This window comes from Gobio gobio, assembly GCF_949357685.1.
Source record: "Gobio gobio genome assembly, chromosome: 16".
NCBI lineage: Eukaryota > Metazoa > Chordata > Actinopteri > Cypriniformes > Gobionidae > Gobio > Gobio gobio.
The window spans coordinates 7,513,137-7,535,614 of record NC_137109.1 but is presented as its reverse complement, the minus strand read 5'-3'; the positions used below and the strand labels follow the sequence as shown (position 1 = coordinate 7,535,614).

The following is a 22,478-nucleotide window of genomic DNA, read 5'->3' as shown; positions in this document are numbered from 1 at the left end:
GACTTATATAGTGATGACCGATTTCAAAACACAGCATCATGATGCTATGAATCAGCGAGTCGATTCTTGATTCGGATCGCGGGTCAAACTCCTGAAATACGTGACTTTGGCAATCCAAACCGCTGAATCCACTCATTGATTCATAACGCTTCAAACCGCTGAATCGACTCACTGATTTAAACGCTTCAAACCGCTGAATCGACTCACTGATTTAAACGCTTCAAACCGCTGAATCCACTCATTGATTCATAACGCTTCAAACCGCTGAATCGACTCACTGATTTAAACGCTTCAAACCGCTGAATCGACTCATTGATTTAAACGCTTCAAACCGCTGAATCGACTCATTGATTCATAACGCTTCGAAGCTTCATGATGAGGCTGTGTTTTGAAATCAGTCAGCACACCGGGAAACTGCTTTGCGCGCGTCTTTTGCTGTTATTTTTGTTGGCAAATGGGAGTTTGCGCTTCATCATGGTTTCACCGATATCCATGTTTCTCCACGGGGTTTGCAGCTTTTCGATGACTTTCACGTCAGGTAATTACGTCCCTTCAAAGCGTTCCCATGGCAATAGGGGGGAAATGGAGGCTCTTGTGTGAAGTAAACAAACATTTTTCAACTTTCTGCTAATATATATATGACTTTTTTTGCAATGAAAATGCGGGGATTATGAAATCATGCTAGCCCCGCATATTTTGCACACGGAAATAGGCAATTTATGCGGCGAAAGTGCGGCATATTTGAAAAAATGCGGCCCCCGCATGAATATGCGGACTTTGGCTGATTATGCGTTAAATCACGCGATCGCATAATCGCGTTTTTCTGGAGGGACTGGTCTGAAATATCAATGTATTTAGTATTTATATACTAGAAATGAGTCTTGAATGCTTTCATTCATGTTTCACCGTATATATCCAATGTTTTTATTAAAGGGTTAGTTCACCCAAAAATGAAAATTCTGTCATTAATTACTTACCCTCATGTCGTTGGACACCCGTAAGACCTCCGTTCATCTTCAGAACACAAATGAAGATATTTTAGTTGAAATCTGAAGTCTTACGGGTAAGTAATTAATGACAGAATTTACATTTTTGGGTGAACTAACCCTTTAATAATTTGGGTGCATTTTATTGTTAATTTGGTGTTTTTCAAAATAAATGAATTGAATTCATTTTGATTCCGCATTCATCATTCACAGCTATTGAAATAGCCATTGTATAGGACATAAATTAGGTTAAACTACTGCATGTCCGCCCACAGAAAAATAAGTAAATATAAAAATTACCAACACAGAACTATTGATCCACGATAATAACGTTACGAATCTGATGCGGCAGACAAACTGTGTGCGCATGTCACAAAATGATCCTGACTGAAAGTCAGCACATGTAAACACCCGATCGGTCTCATGTGAACAGTCCACCGAATCTTTCAATCGGAATGATTTTAAATCACAAAAGTGCACATGTAACCGTGGCTAATTATTCCTGTGATCAAAGATGAATTACTCCAGTGTTTGGTGTCACATGATCCTTCAGAAATCATTCTAATATGATGATTTGCTGCTCAAGAAACATTTAATGATTATTATAAGTGTTGAAAACAGAATTTAATTGAATGAATAGACAGTTCAAAAGAACAGCATGTATCTGAAGTATAAAGTGTTTGCAACATTATAAACGTCTATACTGTCACTTAATCAATTGAATGCATCCTTGCTGAATAAATGTGTAAGTGTTGTCGTGTAAAGTTCTGTGTATGTTTCATAATCAAATCATTTATAATGAATCCATAATTTTGTATCAATAATCTATTTGAGGTACAATTTAAAAATGTGATGTATGTGATAAATTCATTCATGGCTCTTTAAAACGCAAGGCTCGCGATAATGTGTTGCTTTAGCGGAAAGTAAGAACTGCTGAGTCGCCCCCGACGGACTGACGATGAGCAGACGAGGCTCTGCCAAGTTGCATTGAGTTTAAAATGAGTATTCTCACAAGTCAAACGGACTGTCAAGAGCAAAAACAAAGGACACAAGGACCTCTTTTCATAACAATCAGCCAACGAGGTATTTGTTTCACTTGTTTAATGTATTGTAAGTAGGGTTGGGAACCGAGAACCGGTTCTTATGCAAAACCGATACTGTTTTTTGAAAAATACCAGAACCGCGCAAAATTCCTAAGTTTCGGTTTCGAAAACGGTTCTGGTGCAATGTGTGTGCGAGCGCTGGGAGCGTAACCTTTAATAGCGGGCGACAGCTCACCTCATCATGAATATTAATGACATTGCCTGACGCTTCCAGGAGTGCAACCAATTAACGCAGTTCAGCACTGAAAGCCCTCGCGCTAGACACATTCACGGTTTTGCGTCAGATATTTTCGCACGGTGAAGAGAAAGTCACAGGATTAATTTCCAAAGAATGAATGCCGATGAAGCAAAATTTATCACATGTGAAAAGTTAATAACATGAAAAGGAGGCTGCACTAGCAATTTGACAAAACATTTGCAACAGCACGGAATAAGCCTCAAAACATGTCATATTCAACTGTTTAAGGAAAACTGCTGCACCTTGCACATCCCCATTGCCATTCTATTTCAGTAGTAATAAACTATCAATATCCTATATATATAGATATATATAGATATATATAGAGATATAGATAGATATAGAGATATATATAGATATAGAGATATATATAGATATAGATATATATATATATATATATATATATATAGATAGAGAGATAGATAGAGAGATAGATAGAGAGATAGAGAGATAGATAGATAGATAGATAGATAGATAGATAGATAGATAGATAGATAGAGAGATAGATAGATAGAGAGATAGAGAGATTGGAGTAATGCTGAATTTCCATTTATTATTTACAAGTTCACTGAATAACTGAATTACTATTAAATTAATATACAACTAATTAATAAATATAACTAATAAATATATTGTATAACTTGGTTTTATTCAGAGACAGAAAATGTAATCAGACAATTTCAGAGGTGTTCATTTCAACATATTTAATTTTAATGTCCATACATTTTTTTTTTTTTTTTTTTTGCAAGAATGGCTAAATACTGTAACATCTGTTCAATACAGGACTTTTTTTGACATTGCCAACCAGTAAATAAATTTTAGAGCGAGTAATAAACACAAAAATGATTGTTTGAGTTGCGTATTGTGCCTTTTTCCTTTACCACTACTTGTTTAATAATTTTTATGGAACCGGAATTGTTAGGCAGAACCGGAACCAGAACCGGAAAAAGCATAATTTGTATCTCTTTTCTAGGGCTGCATAATATATCGAAATATCGTGATATGCATATCGCAACGGCACGCAATATCTGAATGACTTTAATAGGCTACTTCAACATTGTGAAAAGTGTATGTTTTAGGTCGACGCATACAGCAGAGAATAGACTGGGCACACGACTGCTACTTCTGTGACTTGCTTGACATTAAAAAGAGTTATTAAACACAATAACGTGCGAAAAACAACTCGCGCTGTCTGACACACACACACACACCGAAACGTGCGCACAAGCCGCCTCTCTGAAAGCGTGTGACCCCTTCAGTTCTGTTTCAGGTCTTGTTACACACTCAAACTGTCAAATACACACAGTTATGTCAAAATGGCTGTCTTGTAGCTTTATTATGTATCTATGTAAAACTTATGTAAAACTACTGTTTTTATTTCTAATTTTTAATAACAAAGATAAATTAAAATAACAAAAATAATCATTCAGGTGTCCTGGATGTCCTGGTGTTTACCTGGATGTGAAGTTTTAGGTTGATATAACTATATATTACCAAGTCAAGCAAAGAGTTTTTGGTATTTAAATATTGGCATTACATGTTTTGTTTGTTTACATTGATGTTAAAATTATATTGTTAGATTTGTGACATTCATTTTTGCTAAAACACTGCTGGTCACTTTCAGAAGTTGTAGCGATGCTTTCTTTTCCCAGAAACAATGTGAAACTGGCATCATTCTCAATTTTTAAATATTTTTTTTTATATAATTTAAATAGATTTTATACACTTAAAGCCATATTGTATTGCATTATTTAACAAGCCATTTTTCTTCAATATCGCACAGCCCTACTCTTCCTTTAAGGCCATGTATTGTATAATTTTCTGATTAGTTTGTACTATGCTCATTTACAAATGATTACAAATAAATTTCTTTAAAGCTGCACTATGTAACTTTTCCGTCCCCTAGAGATCACTTATACAAAACAAAAGGCGTAGTTTGATGACGCCACGTTTGAGTGCAGAATCTCGGGACGTGATCTTCCTCTCACAGAGCTGTGCATTAATTTGAGTGATGACGGATATTATGGGATGGCCTGATGCAGCGCAGGAGATGCAGAGAACTTGATCTTAACCCTTAAGAAACTTTAATGCGGTCACGTAACAAATCTGCTTCAAATCTAATTAAAAACTAAATGAATTGCTAATTAGAACATTGAAATAAAAATGTAAAGGGTGTACAAACACAATAAAATCATGAATATAAATAATTAGGAATCATGTTATTAAAAAAATCCATTTATCTATTATAAATGTTATGTTGGTTTGGTCGTTTAGCGGTTTCCTTATAAAGGCCAGAAATTCATTGTGCGTTTTCTTTTTTTTTCTTTTTTACTTTGTCAAGTTTTTTGCCAGGTGTCTTTTTTAATTATATGATGTCATTACGCTGTCTTGACGCCAGCCAATGGCTGCTTTACTGAGTGTAGTTTCGAGTATCGCTGAATCTGCCCTCTTCAGGGAACACAGGAACGCGCAGTGATCTTAGATAACTCAATCCAGATCATTAATGAATCATAAATGATTAGGACATTTTCATTTTGGGGTGAACAAGTCCTTTAATAAAGGGACTGAAATCTCTCAGATTTAAAATATTAAAAATGTTAATATAATAAAGTCTTATGGTTTTGAAAGACATGGGGGTGAATAAATGACAAATTTTCATTTTGGGTGTACTATTCCTTTAAGAACTCCACCATCGACTGTGTTTTATCCTCAAACCCAACTTGCTTTCTCAAACTACAAAGTGCTGTGTTAACCACTGTTGAACTGAGGAAAGGAAGGAACACACAGGTCTGACCTTTACTGCCATAGCTAGGCTACAAGTGTTTCATTCATTGAAAAAAAACGATTGTGTATATATTTATTATATACATTTAGAAATTCTTAATTTTATATTTAGAAAATGAAATAGGGACAATAGTCTGGAAACATAAACATTTTTCCATACTGATTTATTTTTTCCATACTTTTCCAGACCTGGAAATTACTCAAATCAAATTCCATACTTTTCCAAACCGCGTAGGAACCCTGTGTCAAATCAGACCCCAGGTCTTCGTTCATCATATCAGGTCCTTGGGTCCTAAACTGTTGTCCTCAACAGTATGATCTGCAGTGTGAGCCCGTTCGCGCAGTTTTACCCTACCATTAAAGCATCGGTGTGTTTGTTTAGGTTTAAGGTCTTTATGACAGGGAAAACTAAGAATTATTTATGTTTAGACATTTTGCTGTTTTTGGACTAAATTATCAATTTTGGAAAAAAATAATGAAAACAATGCACACTATGATGATTCAACACGGATTCCTTGTTTTGACTTGAATCAAACATTTCTGGCATGACAAACCTGTATTTTGGGGCAGTGTTTCATCTTCTCCTCCTGAGGAATGGTATTGGTCACGACTACAGCCTCAAAACAAGCGTTGTTGATGCGTGAAATGGCCGGTCCGGAGAAGATGCCATGGGTCAGGATGGCATATACTTTGACTGCACCAGCCGATAGTAACCTAAATACAGAAAAAAACAAAACGACTGAATGATGCGATAAATACTACAAACATTGGCAACAGCTTCTCATTTACATTTTCAAATAACACATATCGTTTTTTATCTTAAATCCTGACCAGTGACACATTCTGAACAGCGTCTGCAATACAAACAACACGTGTTTTTATTATTATTTGTAGGGATGCACCGATATGAACATTTTGGCCGATACCGATAACCGATAATTCTTAATATTTGAAAGCCGATAACCGATATATTGGCCGATAAATCTAAATACAAATTTTAATAAACTCTGAGAGCCTGATTACAAAAACAAAAGGCTCACCATTAAAAGCCATGTCCCAAACACTTCAACATGAATCAAACCTATACACTACAGTAGCCTATTTGAACCAGTGTGAGATTCCTTACCTTTCCAAATTAATTTTACACTCCTATGGCCAATTTTTTTTTTTAACACTTTACAATAAGGTTTAATTTTTGTTAGTATTAGTTAACCAACAATGAATGAACAATACTTCAACAGGATTTATTCATTTTAGTTCATGCTAATCTCAACATATTCAGACCCAAAGTTGTGTCTTTTAACATTAGGTATGAACTGTGAATGGACTGTTACAAAACACAAGAAACAAAGGTTATTGCTCTCTGTTTGTTCATGATAGTTAATGCATTAATAAAATGAGACCTTATTTGTAAAATGTTACCAAAAATTATATTGTCTAAAAAATAAAAATAATATACCTAAATAATGCAAACAAGTAATTGAACAGCATTACTTAGGCTGCATAATAAAGAATCAGAATGCAAGTGCATGAAATAACCTCCGCACAGACGATAAAGAAATGGTTTTAATCAAACCATATTGTTGATGGAAATGATACGAGAACAATAAAAGTGCTAATTATAAAAAATAATGCTTCTGTGTTTTTGAAAAAAAAAATATGTTTAATATTACAGTAATAGTAAACATCTGTAATATTAGTCTAGTCTATTAGGAATAATGTTGCTGTTTGAGAGCGCGCTGAAGCTGGAGAGAATGAACGAACAACCATAAACTGAAGCGCTTAGAAGTTTAATTAACAACTAAACGCATCATATATGAGAACAATCAGATATTTATACAAAATAAATATAATATTACAACTTATATTAGCACAAAATCACGCATAGGTGAAGGGTTATAACTCCTGTGGATGCTCTTCCCCGGTTTGAGAGCGTGCTGAAACTTAAGATGATCACCGGTACAGTGAAGCACTGCGGGTTATTGACTTAACCAAACACATCCTATATGACTTTAATCAGATGTTTATACTACAAAAACGTAATATTACGACTTACATATGCTTAAAATGACGCGAATGCACAAGCGAACTTGACTGTGCTGGTCAGAATGCGTTGTTGACGCTTCCCACAACAGCGCGCTGAAAAACAACTAAACCCAGAGAATTCACTACGTTTTATAACAGAAATATTCTCATTGCAGTGTTATATATAGGACAGTCCCAGTAGTTATTAATGCTGTGCATTTCTGTTTGAAATGCGCGCGCCGGTACAATGAAGTGCTTTCGCATCGTTAATTAACTCAACCAAACGCATCCTATATGGGATTATATACACAAAATAATAAATATAATATTACAACTTACAATGGCACAAAAGGCTGTGAATGCACAAGCAAACTTGACTGTGCTGGTCATGAAGGTGTAACTCCGTGGGCGCGCTCTTCCCTCAACAAACGCGCTGAAACACAACGCTCTTTTACAGCCTATTCTATTCTCATTATCATTTTATGTAGATTATAGAAGACTTGCGCTGCACATGTTGCACATAACTGTATTTTCCTTTTCGAAGTGATTCCAAACATATTTAGAGCAATTCAAACCCATCATGGTGGACAGCGCGTCTGTCTCAGCTGAAGGAAATAATACATTATCTATCGGCTTGACTATATCGGTCAAATTTTCTTATTGGACCGATAACGATAACATCAAAAATAATCATTTATCGGCCGATAACGATATGTTGCCGATATATCGTGCATCCCTAATTATTTGTACAAGTTTCTCACTTATCGGCAGCATGGCAGACGGTCCCACAGGTGTCTGCCATATCATCAACCAATATGGCCACCCGGTCTTTCACATCTCCAACCAGAACCATGCGGTCCACCTCATTTGCCTTTTTCCTTTCTTTGTGAATAAGGGCAAAGTCAACATTTAGCCTGTCTGCAATGGAGGTCACCCTGTCAAAGGAAAAACAGCTCAGTCAGCAGTTCACCGTGTTAAGAGCATAACGAAACAGGCGGAAAACCAGCCGGCCGACAGACCTCTTGGCTCCTCCAGCATCAGGTGACACAATAGTGCAGTTCTTCCATTCTGGGATATTTTCCTTAATCCATTTCAAAACGGCCGGCTCTGCATACAAATTGTCCACTGGAATGTCGAAAAAACCCTAAAAAGGAGACAAAATGCAGATCTTTGAGCATGATTCCCACACCTTTTGCTCATTTTGTGATTACTGAATAAGAATATGTGCGTGTTTTCACATGTGGGTGTCTAAAACAAGACCAATGCAACCGTTTTGGTCACGATTTTATCAATATTTCCTTACACACATACTTGTGTGTATACATTTTTGGGGGGCACTATCTTTGCATAAATTATATTTTGGCATTGGTTATTTCTTTAGGCCTTAAAGAGCACCTATCATGAAATTTTGAAATTTACCTTACATGTAGTGTGTAACATAGATCTAAGTGAACAAAAACATCCTGTAAAGTTTGAAATATGACAGTGCACCGTATATAAAGTTATTTTCTTTCAAAAGTAAGAGTCGACTCTGAGTCATTTTTAAGAATCGTTAGAAGACCGAAGCTTTTTCTCTGACTAGATGACGTCAACTTGTCAAGTTATTTGAATACGATACGCCCACTTATTGCGCTCCAAGACGCCAGTGAAAACTAGAAAACATCATGGAGACGAGACGCCAGTGAAAACTAGAAAACATCATGGAGACGAGACGCCAGTGAAAACTAGAAAACATCATGGCCACGAGACGCTAGTGAAAACTAGAAAACATCATGGAGACGAGACGGCAGTGAAAACTAGAAAACATCATGGCCACGAGACGCCAGTGAAAACTAGAAAACATCATGACCACGAGACGCCAGTGAAAACTAGAAAACATCATGACCACGAGACGCCAGTGAAAACTAGAAAACATCATGGCCACGAGACGCCAGTGAAAACTAGAAAACATCATGACCACGAGACGCCAGTGAAAACTAGAAAACATCATGACCACGAGACGCCAGTGAAAACTAGAAAACATCATGGCCACGAGACGCCAGTGAAAACTAGAAAACATCATGACCACGAGACGCCAGTGAAAACTAGAAAACATCATGGAGACGAGACGCCAGTGAAAACTAGAAAACATCATGGAGACGAGACGCCAGTGAAAACTAGAAAACATCATGGAGACGAGACGCTGTGTTCTGAAGTGCGACTCAAAAGCAAACTTTTTTCATCTGCCCAAGGATGAGCATTTGAAGACTAAGTGGCTTGAAGACAAACCATACATTGTCGCGATTGTGTGTTTATTTAATCGTCAAATGTCTCTATTCGCATGTTTCGCGATCTCAGGAAGCTTTTATTATGGACTTCTATTATGGCACATGGTTCTTCTTCGTCTGTCTGTATCATATATGGACTACATGTGCACAGAGCGCCCTCCGGCTGCCAGGATGAACTGAAAACAACACATAAGAGACTCAATCGCTCATGATTAGGCTACATCTGCGCATTTTGAGGAAGTATTGAATAAAAAAATACTCCTCTGTTTAGAAATTTGACACAGACATATGAGAATCTATCAATATTTCTCCTCATCTGCACACTTTTGAACTAAAAGCCCTGAGGGATGTTGATTTGTCGCGAGTCTTCGTGAGGAGAATAGAGGAGTTTTTTATGAATGAGATCAGCTGAGGCTCATATTACAATCAAACAGTACCGACGCTGTTTTCATATTCATAACTCCTGACACATATTAACAAATTACTGTCACTATAAGACTTTGATGGGCGTTCCGTTTCCGAAAATATCTGCACAGACTAAACCAATCACAACTGACTGGGTCATCGGACCAATAACGGCAGATTAGCGTCACGTAAAGGCGGGGTTTTGAAAAGTGAATCACTAAAGGAATCATTTGAGAATCGCTGTCAAAACAGGTAAAAATAAATGCATATTATAAGAAAACTAAAGTCTTTTTTGTCATTGCATGCATGCAAAACTGTTGTTGGGGACTTCTAAAACAATATTTGGAACATTTTAAATGCCATAATAGCTGCTCTTTAAGTTATATTTTGGCATTGGTTATTTCTTTAGGCCTTAAATTATATTTTGGCATTGGTTATTTCTTTAGGCCTTAAATTATATTTTGGCATTGGTTATTTCTTTAGGCCTTAAGTTATATTTTGGCATTGGTTATTTCTTTAGGCCTTAAATTATATTTTGACATTGGTTATTTCTTTAGGCCTTAAATTATATTTTGACATTGGTTATTTCTTTAGGCCTTAAATTATATTTTGACATTGGTTATTTCTTTAGGCCTTTTTCGTATGTTGTGTCGTTCTTCCATGGTTTGGGAGAATCTTTTTTGCGTCTTTTGCAACATCCCGCACATGACAACGTTCTACGTCTCGTGTTTTTAACCACAAAAATCTGTTCTGTGTGAATGGCCCTTAATTCTCTGTTTTGGCCACATTGAAAGTTTGACAGGTCTCGCAAATGACCTGGCTCTAATACATCATCTCTCCTTTTCTTGTTTCTTATCCTGCCCTGAATTCCTTCCCTGTTCCTGTGCTTTCTTCCATGGCACAATGGTATAAACAGACTCTTGTCTGCTCTTGTGCTAGCACACTACAGTTCACATCACGTCTTTTGCACACTCAACTTCGTTATTTTAAATGAAGACGCGGGTTCACCCTTCAAGAACCAGGTTCACCCTTTCCGTAACATTTGAAAGTTCAGCCAAAATGGACGAACAGCTGTTTTTTGTTGAGGTGCGACCTGTTTTCACTTCTCTACAAAACGCGCTGGCTAATTACTGCACAGCATGAGCCTGCTGTGAGCGGATACAGTGGCCGGTCCAACATCATCACATTACCTGGAGGGCTGAAACGCATAGCATTATTCAATGTCTTGACATTATTTCCTCTGAAACAGTCTACTTATAATCTAATGAGAGTTAGGTGGTACGTAGTTGCAAAGTTTCTTATAGTTAGTAAATTATCTAAAGTGGACCATCAAAATAACAAGTCACGTTCACTAAAATACGTTTTCAGAGCCATGAACCCCACCTGTATCTGAGACGCATGCAGATCCATGGTTATGATGTGGTCGGCACCAGACACCGACAGCATGTTTGCCACCAACTTTGCAGAAATTGGCGCCCGGCTCTGCAGAAAACAAACAGAAGATCAAACATGATTCATTAAGCAAACGACTTTCCAACAAAGTCCAAAACATTCTGCGAGCGTGCAAACAAACGTCCACAGACTGGTAATGGCACAGATTTCATAACAAATCCTGGTGTTTAACCTTCACCCCACCTTGTCTTTCTTATCTTGCCGGGCGTATGGGAAGCACGGGATGACCGCGGTGACTCTGCAAGCCGATGCTATCTTGCAGGCGTTGATCATTATCAGGAGTTCCATAAGGTTATCATTAATTTCGCCGCAGCCACTCTGGACAATGTAGACATCCTCCCCGCGGACACTCTCTCCGATCTCCACACTGCACAGGACACAACAACATTAAAGACATTAGGAACAGGTCAAAGTTAGCAAAGCACTTATAGGCTTGAGTACAACTTGAGCTTGAGCGTTCGGGACTCGAAATGTTTTTTCCCCGAGTCCAAATTGGTCCAGGTATTCAGTGAAATATTCTCGGGACAGTATTGCGAAATTACGAAACGGGATGCCCTGAATGTTCTCCAAGTTGAGACAGTGCCAACTTGTGGTCAAAAGTTATAATGAAACTTCTAAAAATGCGAATAACTTTTGATTAATTTAGCTATTATAATGAAACGAGTCTTGATAGTTTCCTTGGGTCATGCCGAGAACAACAATACCAATTATGCCATATTTGCGCAAACTTTATGTCCACCATTTTGAATTGAAAACCTCCTTTTTCGAACTCCTCCTAGACCGCTGGTCTGATTTTCACCTAAATTGACTCACATCATCTTCAGACCATGCCGGCAAAAAGTCCAAAACCGACCAAACCGTTCTTGACGAGAAGCCTGACGCAAGTATGAATTCTGCTCCCCCGTCCCACGTCACAATCATTTTAATTTATGCTTTACCTTTGCAGTTTAAATAGACCATATATCACCATATTTCAACAGTGAATATTGCTTTATTACTATTATTATTTATTCATTTCTTAAATAACCAAACTTGAACAAATCCCGTGAGCGCAGCTGATGACGCTGTGAAGACTATCCCAATATACAAATAAGCTTTCCTTCGATTCCTCAGTCCTCATTTTCTTCCCTCGCATCCTACGGGGTGGAGCTGAGACGCGAGGAAAGGAAATGAGGATGCACAAATAAGAAACGAGAAGCATATTTATGTCATTGTCACCTCACACTTACCACACCATAATAATTTGATAACAGCCCCACCTATTGGTCAAAAGTTAATCATATTACAGTGTGTAATTTTTCAGCTATTTTGACTAAAACTGTATAAAAACATCTTTAATTACTTGTTACTGTTGCCGTGTTTCTGAAGCTCCTAGCCATGATTGCATGTCACATGCCCCCGATAATTGCTGCTAAATTTTCTTTTGTATTTGTGATTAATATATTTATTTGTCCTTTGGCTTTTTACTTACATTAGTTAGTAATGAAATTACAGAAATGTCACAATCAAGTCGGCCATAACTTCCACTACATGACTTTAACCCTCTGGTGCTCTTCGGTCATTACTGACAGGAAAAGTTTCTGTTTTGAATTTTAAAAAAAAAATCACAGCTTCATCAGAATATGAAACTTGGTGACTTTTCTAGCATTAGGCATGTAAACACACACAAAAATTGGGGTCATGATTCGAGCATGCTAATTGGTCGTAAAAAAAAAAAGTAGCGTTCATTGTCTTCGGTCATAAATGACCGACCATGGGAATAGAATGGGAAATCGGCAAAAACACAAATTCACAGAAAAAAATCTGAGGGTTAAGTTTGCTGAGGACGATACTAATGCTGCGTTCCATCAAGCTCAGATTTTGACTCTTCCAACTTTGTTCTTGGAAATAACGTCTGGAAGGAACGCCATTCAAAGTCGACCAGTGAACTCGGGGTACATGCATCAACCCCAACCTCAGCGAGATGCGTCATTTGACGTCACTTCCAAGATGTCAGCAAGTCCTGCTTCCAACTAAGTTCCTTTAAGACAAGTCATTTCACTCGGCGGCCATCTTTGAAACGCCTCTCTTTGAACGGGGAAACATCAAATTCTCCAAAACTTGTGATTAAATTTCCTATTTGAAATCACCAATGAAATCTGACATCAACTGTTGCGGCGAAAATGTATTTGTTGACATCACTAATAAGAGACAAACCTTATGAAAATTCTCTTTATAAAGATGTATTTTTCTTGCAAGAAAGAGCCCACAGTCAACACAGTCCTGCGATGCCTGCCTCGGGTGTGAACCACTAAAACAAAAGAAGGCCCGAGCTCTTATACCCCCAATGTCTAAACAACCCTTCAGTAGTTTTCCACACAGGGTAAAAGTGAGAAACACAATACACAAATGGCCCCCCCATCTGTCTTAATGTAAATAGGTGTCCCGCGACTCCCTGGGTAACAGCTCCAGTCCCTGTGTCTGTTAAGCGGAGAGGTGTTTTGCATGGCCGAAACAGATGTGGACTCCTGTGTGTAGGGCTGTAATCTCCCAGTCGATTAGTCGATCATTAGTCGATACGTTGTGGCTCGACCAAAATTCTGATTGGTTGATTTTTTTTGCCGCGCCGAGTTTATTTCATCAAGGTGCGGATCCACTTGCCCGTGCAACACTTGTCGCGCCGCACTGCACTTTATTCCTGTGGGTGATGACTTTACCACGGCCGCAAAGCATTCCAGGAAGGCGGCGCTGCATTTAAACAAATGCCGCGCGTCAAAAAAGCTGGCCGAAGCCCATCTTTATGCACATGGAGACGGGTGGGGGGGTGGCAGTCTCTCGCCGGTCCTTTGTTTTTAATTCCCCGCTGGCTCAAACGCACGCCCGTAGTGGTAAACTTGAGGAACGCCCATCAACACACACATGAGGGGAAGCGTCACAACACCACGCTTCAATCGTGCGGCAAAGGTGGATCTGTACTGTCAAGGAGCTGATCTACTTGTCCGTGCAACATTTCTGTCGCGCCGCAAAAGTGGATCTGTATCGTCAGTTTAGCCCAAGCGGCACCTCCCGCAGTTTCTCTTGAAGCCAATACGAAAGTGACTTAAACTGCAATTCATCGACTGGCCACTAGGGACAGGCTCCAGAAGGAGCAGAATCTCATTGAGCTCATGTTAAAATGCCCAACTTTACAGCAGAAGAACACATGTTTACAGTCTGGGACACATTGTGCTTTTGGTCTATACGGCTAGTTTTGTCCGTCATGACGACTGGGAGGGGGGTGAATTTTTGTATAACTCATTACTTTACAGATATAAAGCATTAAAGTTCTGCATAATTAAGGGCGTGGCCAAACGCGCTCGCACCGGTCTATATATGTGCAATATGATCCATGAGGAGAACGCTGTTAATCTCATCACGGCGCTCCGCACAGAAACTGCTCTCTCGCGCGCGCCGCGTGTAGTTTCTCCGCTATAATCAAGGGCTGAATCAGAAATAGCCCCCTATAACTTCAAATAGGGCATTATTTGGAGGGGACAGCGCTTTGTAGTGGTGTCCGAAACCATTAGATGTTATTGAGTGCACTCAGTCTATCCCACATCACACCGCAATAACGAGTGTACAGCCGATGTACACACAACGGTTATCCGACTTCACGCACTCGTTTTCATTCACTCCTTCAAATAATGTGATAACGTAGGGAATAGTGAACGAGGGTATAGGGGTTTCAGATTCGGATTCAGCCATAGGCTTTAGATGCGATCTCAGCTGTGCTCTGACTGCTAGTGCTCTCACCAGTACAGTGCAACAGTGAAATCGGTCCCCTCTCAAACAATGACGTGCTGCGCCGCGTTCCGAACGTTGTTTAGCGACATATACCGGTATTGCGGTATCATCAAAATTCATATCATAACAAAAATAAATACCGGTATTCGGTATGAACCGGTATACCGCCCAGCACTAAAAGCCGATAACCGATATATTGGCCGATAAATCTAAATACAAATTTTAATAAACTCTGAGAGCCTGATTACAAAAACAAAAGGCTCACCATTAAAAGCCATGTCCCAAACACTTAAACATAAATCAAACCTATACACTACAGTAGCCTATTTGAACCAGTGTAAGATTCCTTACCGTTTCAAATTAATTTTACACTCCTATGGCCAAATTTTTTTTTTAACACTTTACAATAAGGTTTAATTTTTGTTAGTATTAGTTAACCAACAATGAATGAACAATACTTCAACAGGATTTATTAATTTTAGTTCATGTTAATCTCAACATATTCAGACCCAAAGTTGTGTCTTTTAACATTAGGTATGAACTGTGAATGGACTGTTACAAAACACAAGAAACAAAGGTTATTGCTCTCTGTTTGTTCATGATAGTTAATGCATTAATAAAATGAGACCTTATTTGTAAAATGTTACCAAAAATTATATTGTCTAAAAAATAAAAATAATATACCTAAATAATGCAAACAAGTAATTGAACAGCATTACTTAGGCTGCATAATAAAGAATCAGAATGCAAGTGCATGAAATAACCTCCGCACAGACGATAAAGAAATGGTTTTAATCAAACCATATTGTTGATGGAAATGATACGAGAACAATAAAAGTGCTAATTATAAAAAATAATGCTTCTGTGTTTTTGAAAAAAAAAATATGTTTAATATTACAGTAATAGTAAACATCTGTAATATTAGTCTAGTCTATTAGGAATAATGTTGCTGTTTGAGAGCGCGCTGAAGCTGGAGAGAATGAACGAACAACCATAAACTGAAGCGCTTAGAAGTTTAATTAACAACTAAACGCATCATGTATGAGAACAATCAGATATTTATACAAAATAAATATAATATTACAACTTATATTAGCACAAAATCACGCATAGGTGAAGGGTTATAACTCCTGTGGATGCTCTTCCCCGGTTTGAGAGCGTGCTGAAACTTAAGATGATCACCGGTACAGTGAAGCACTGCGGGTTATTGACTTAACGAAACACATCCTATATGACTTTAATCAGATGTTTATACTACAAAAACGTAATATTACGACTTACATATGCTTAAAATGACGCGAATGCACAAGCGAACTTGACTGTGCTGGTCAGAATGCGTTGTTGACGCTTCCCACAACAGCGCGCTGAAAAACAACTAAACCCAGAGAATTCACTACGTTTTATAACAGAAATATTCTCATTGCAGTGTTATATATAGGACAGTCCCAGTAGTTATTAATGCTGTGCATTTCTGTTTGAAATGCGCGCGCCGGTACAATGAAGTGCTTTACTGCATCGTTAATTAACTCAACCAAACGCATCCTATATGGGATTATATACACAAAATAATAAATATAATATTACAACTTACAATGGCACAAAAGGCTGTGAATGCACAAGCGAACTTGACTGTGCTCGTCATGAAGGTGTAACTCCGTGGGCGCGCGCTGAAGCTAAAGACCGGTACAATGAAGTGCTTTACTGCATCGTTAATTAACTCAACCAAACGCATCCTATATGATATTACATACACAGAATAATAATAATAAATATAATATTAAAGCTGCAAGCAGCATTTAGCGGGGTTCAAGCCTTTAAGGCCTTTAAGCACACAAGCATCAAAATACATTAAGTTTTATTTAGCAAGATTTTAAACACTGAAATAATTTAATTGGCTGTGGCGGCAATGTTTTTTGAGATAGGCAAATGTCCTCATAGACATACATGGGACCTTGGACCAAGACACTGCATACCAATTTTCAAGTCAATCGGACTAGCGGTCGGGTAGTTTTAGCCATTTTCATGTTTTTTTTGTGTTATAGCGCCACCAAGTGTTCAATCGTCGCCATTTTTTTATCGTAACCAAAGACTCAGACAATACACATGTGTACCAAGTTTGGTGTAGAGATCTCATTTCTTACTTGAGTTATAGCCATTTTAGTAAAATAGGCTCCTCCCACAACAGTCGTTTTCCGCCCCTTAGCGACCGTGAATAGAAATTTAAACTTTTTTTCGATTATTATTGATATTCAGACTCCAGAGAACATTTCTGCACTGGTTTGGTTCCGATCAAGCAAGAAACCTAGGACTAGTTTGCAAAAGTAGTTTTTTAACAAAATTCAAAATGGCGGAAAATTTGTCATGGCGCAAATGAAATCGGAGATACACATTTTGTTCCTCATGGACTCACCTTTCCAATGATATAAGACACTTGAGTGTTTAGACACTTGACTATTTAGTGCACTTTAAAGGGATAGTTCACCCAAAATGAAAATTATGTCATTTTCTTTGTTCTGCTGAACACAAAAGAAGATATTTTGAAGAAAGTTTGTAACCAGGCTGCTTTGGGGGCACCATTGACTTCCATAGCAATCTTCCTATGTGTTCAACATAAAGAAATTTATACATGTTTGGAACAACTTGAGGGTGAGTAAATGATGACAGAATTTTCATTTTTGGTGAACTGTCCCTTTAAGCAGTCACTCTGAACCAGTAATCACTTTTTTTGAATTTCAAAAATGTACATTTTTTTCAATTAATTTTCTTAAATTATGACTATATTTACATGCAATTATTTGTCCCATTTTTATCTAAATTTTTTTTAAATGTCATACAATTTATATGACAGGATTATTTATGTATGATTAACATAGCCTAGCTAAATTATAAATTAATAATAACATTTATTAGGATATAATCTATTAATTAACCTGTCTAAAAAATAATAATTATGTCTCCCAAGCTCTGATAATGTATGGAATATTATATTAATATATTATCCATTTAAAAAAACTATAGGCCTATAACCTTAGAAGCACGGATGTGTCTGTCACATAGACCGGTCTGTCAGCGCTACTGCTTTAAGTCAGACAGTCTGAGACACTGAAATGCTTCTCATAAAGTGTGCAGTTGGCCTGAACTTCATCATGAGTTACTGGTCAGACCCATTGATACCTTTTTGATATTCAGCTCTATATCTGGAGATCCTCTTGCGTTCAAACGGTGGACGCGACGCGAGCTCGACATGTTTTTAAAAAACCGCGCAAGTTCAGAGGCACAGCTCATGTTCTCGAGACTCCGCCGCTATGACAACAAAGCCGCTAAAACGCAATCACGCACAAATGAGCTCCTGTACTAGGCTACTTATTGTGAAATTGATTTCTTTATATTTGCTACCAGAAGGCTATTCTCCACACTCCACTATGTGTGGACCTAGATGTAAAATACGGAACAAATCGTGTCCCGTATTGGTTTGACAAGGGGACGAGCCATTTTGCTTGCAAATACAGGACGATTCCGTATTTTACTGGACGGGTGGCAACCCTACTCAGTTCTCACACAAAGTTCAAATTGACAATTGAGACCCACAAGTTCACTCAAACACTCAGTTCTGTTCACTACGTATCAGTAAAATGTTCGCGTGTGTGTGTGTGTGTGTGTGTGTGTGTGTGTGTGTGTGTGTGTGTGTGTGTGTGTGTGTGTGTGTGTTGAACTGTTGTACCAGTCTGTGGCAACGACAACTTTGATGTGATGACTTGCGATGACAAGATGAACAGCTGGGACAGGGCAATGAGATGTAAGAATGTCAGGGTAATCAACAGAAACAAGAGAGGTGGCCCAGAAAAACTCAGGAACTTTCTGGAACAAAATGGCGCAGCCCGGTTCAGCTCGCACGCGGCCTGGACTGAATGTCTGAATCACACAAAAATGTCTTTCAAAAACAAATCCGTCTCTTTAAAAATAAAAAAACACTCCAAAAGAAATAAATCACTCCTTCAAAAAAATATCGTTCAGTTCACAGACGCATTCTCGCGCACTAATAAGTGCACTTAATGGATTTGCAGGAAAAAAATCAATGTCTCTCGCCCTGACACCGTTCAAGACTCAGAAAGCAGCAGAACTCTCAAGAAAAAGCGTACTGTCAGGATAGCAACACAAACAAGTGTTATGAATGAAACTCACGGCTCCAGCAACTCTCTCTCTCTGTCTCTCTGTCTCTCTCTCTCTCTCCAACACTGTTCACCGTCCAATGACGCAATCGACCGATCTTCTGCCTTAACTACTTCTCATGTTTCACGAGATAATGTAAATGCACTAAACCCGCAAAACATAAGCTGCCCGTGCACTACTGTCCTATATTACAGATCCAAGGAGAAAAATGTTGGCTTCCTGTACAGCGATCATGGCGTGTCTGTCTCCCAACACCTCTCACTCCGATCTGCTTGGATCTCCCGCGGACACGGCAGAGACAGAGAAAACCCGTCAAAATAAAAGTCCCATAGAGAAAAATACCTCCGTTACACACACACACACACACACACACACACACACACACACACACACACACACACACACACACACACACACACACACACACACACACACACACACACACACACACACACACACACACACACACACACACACACACACACACACACACACACACACACACACACACACACACACACACACACAATGTTTTTGAGATATGTTATGGTGAAAATATCTTTCAATGGTCTATGAGCATGTTACATTTTTTTTAAATACACCACGTTCTAGTATTATTTACTATGATTTACCACATTGCTAGTAATTATGTGAAGTGTCAGTACAAATGAAGAGATAACCTCTGACAAAATATGATTGTGTTATAATAGTAATTGCTTTAGTGCAGAATACTTTTAAAAATAATTAACTTTTAAAGGGAAGTGAGCCAATAAGTGGTCTTCTGCTGCCCTCTGCTGGACATCCTACTTATTAATAAAGTCTTTTCACAGGTGCTTTGCAATAGACAAAATAAAATCAATTATATATCAAATTGTTCTTTCATGTTAATTCCATTATGCATGCTTATACACACACACACACACACACACACACACACACACACACACACACACACACACACACACACACACACACACACACACACACACACACACACACACACACACACACACACACACACACACACACACACACACACACACACACACACACACACACACACACACACACACACACACACACACACACACACACACACACACACACACTTTTTTAATGCTATGGTCTATAATCATTTGACATAGCTCTTTGTAACTATTAATCAGATTATTAAAAATGTATTCAGAAACATTGCACTACACACACACACACACACACACACACACACACACACACATTTTGTTGTAGATACAGACATTTGAACTATATGATGTTGCAGTAAACAAAATGTTTCCTGTAAGTCTCCTTCAAAATTCATATTTCTCAATGTGAGACAATATTCTATAGTAATACTTAATAGATTAATTTTGACTAAATGTGATTGTAAATGTTAAAATAGTGATTTTTTTTAAAAGTCTAAATATGACTTATAGATCAATACTAGTGTGTAGTACAATAAAATGAACAGCGGGGGGCAGCAAACGACCACTTATTGGCTTAATATACCATTATTATCAAATGAACTCTGTAATTTCCCCCTTTTTAACTGTTATAGAGGCAAATATTGTCCGATCTGTCTGGAAATTCATAGGATACATGTTCTGACTTGTTTTTAAGTAGATCTGAACATTCATTGAATAGATATAGGCATTCGGGGACACTTGGTCAAGGCCACATCTTGAAATTACCCTGTTATAAGCATTCAGATGCAAAAGTTTAACTTTTTTTATATAATTATTGCTCAAAAGAGTCCAGAGAATTGTACTGCAGTGGTTTGGTTCCAAGTGGGCAAAAAACCTAGGACTAGTTTGCAAAAATAGTTTTTTAACAGAATTGTGAATATTTAAATAAAGATTTTATTGACAGTCTTGGTTCTTGAGGCAAAGTTGTTCAGTATGAGAATATCTATCATAATATATGCATATTATGTGGATGTTTATAACCCCACCTGATTACAGAGATGGAAAATACCATTTACAGCCAATACAGGCAATTCACCATAGGGAATACATGGTTTTCAAAGCTTTTTAACAGTTATAGCGCCACATATGATCCAATCTCCATGAAACTTTGCACGCTTCTTCAGCATGTTATGTCACATATACATAAAAATGTTTGTGAAGTTTTGAGTTTTCCTTTAGGATTTATAGGCTTTTGAGTGTATTTTGTCCCGCCTCTTTTCTAAATGACCCTGTTATAGCCATCCAAATGCAAAAGTTCAACTTTTTTTCAATGATTATTGATCTAGAGTGTCCAGAGAATTGTCCTAGACTGGTTTGGTTCCGATCAGGCAAAAAACCAGGGACTAGTTCGCAAAAGTAGGTTTTTAACATAATTGCGAATATTTAATGAACGATTTGATTGACAGCAAGGGTTCTAAAGGCAAAGTTGTTCAGTATAAGGAGATCTATCAAATGATATGCATATTTCGTGGATGTGTGCAACACCACGTGATTACAGAGCCATAAAACTCGTTAGCACCAACTAGTGGCCGATTTCTTTCAAAATTCTTACAGACCTCTAGGGCCATGAGTCAAACATGCCCATTGAGTTTCGTTCCGATCGGCCTCCGTTAACCTTGTCTAATGGGTGCTTAAATTTCATTGGCTGTGGCGGCCATGTTTTTTGAGATACGCCAATATCCTCATAGACATACATGGTACCTTGGACCAAGACACTGCATACCAATTTTCAAGTCAATCGGACTAGCGGTCGGGTGGTTATAGCCATTTTCATGTTTTTTTCGTGTTATAGCGCCACCAAGTGTTCAATCGTCGCGATTTTTTTATCGTGACCAAAAACTTAGCCTTTACACATGTGTACCAAGTTTGGTAAAGATATCTCATTTTGTTCTTGAGTTATAGCTTTTTTAGTAAATAGGCTCCGCCTTGAACAAATATTTTTACGCTCCTTAACGACCGTGAATACAAATGTCTACTTTTTTTCGATAATTATTGATAATCAGACTCCAGTGAACATTTTGACACTGGTTTGGTTCCGATCGGCCAAAAAACCTAGGACTAGTTCGCAAAAGTAGGTTTTCGACAAAATCCAAAATGGCGGGAAAATTTGCATACCGGAAATGAAATCGATGAGGCACGTTTTGTTGGTCTTGAGCCAAGGATTCCAATGATATAAGACACTTGCATCTGGGACAAAGGGTTGTTGAGATTTAAGCAAAATAGTGAATTTTTTTTGTTTTTTGCGCTATAGCGCCACCTATTGGCCAATCGGGCTCATATTTTGATAACCTCTCCTCGATTTTTGTACTACCTTGTGGCCAAGT

General features: G+C 38.0%; 1 protein-coding gene across 1 annotated transcript in view; it reads right to left on the bottom strand.

Moving 5' to 3' along the window:
- The window catches only part of prps1b (phosphoribosyl pyrophosphate synthetase 1B), a 35,740-nt gene that overhangs the window by 1,973 nt on the left and 11,289 nt on the right, over window positions 1-22,478 (bottom strand). Inside the window, exons 2-6 of the mRNA XM_079839536.1 lie at window positions 11,444-11,627; window positions 11,192-11,290; window positions 8,156-8,280; window positions 7,898-8,071; window positions 5,666-5,825 (exon numbers count right to left, since the gene is read on the bottom strand). Of these exons, the coding sequence (XP_079695662.1) occupies window positions 5,666-5,825; window positions 7,898-8,071; window positions 8,156-8,280; window positions 11,192-11,290; window positions 11,444-11,627 (742 nt within the window). The remainder of the gene's footprint in view (window positions 1-5,665; window positions 5,826-7,897; window positions 8,072-8,155; window positions 8,281-11,191; window positions 11,291-11,443; window positions 11,628-22,478) is intronic.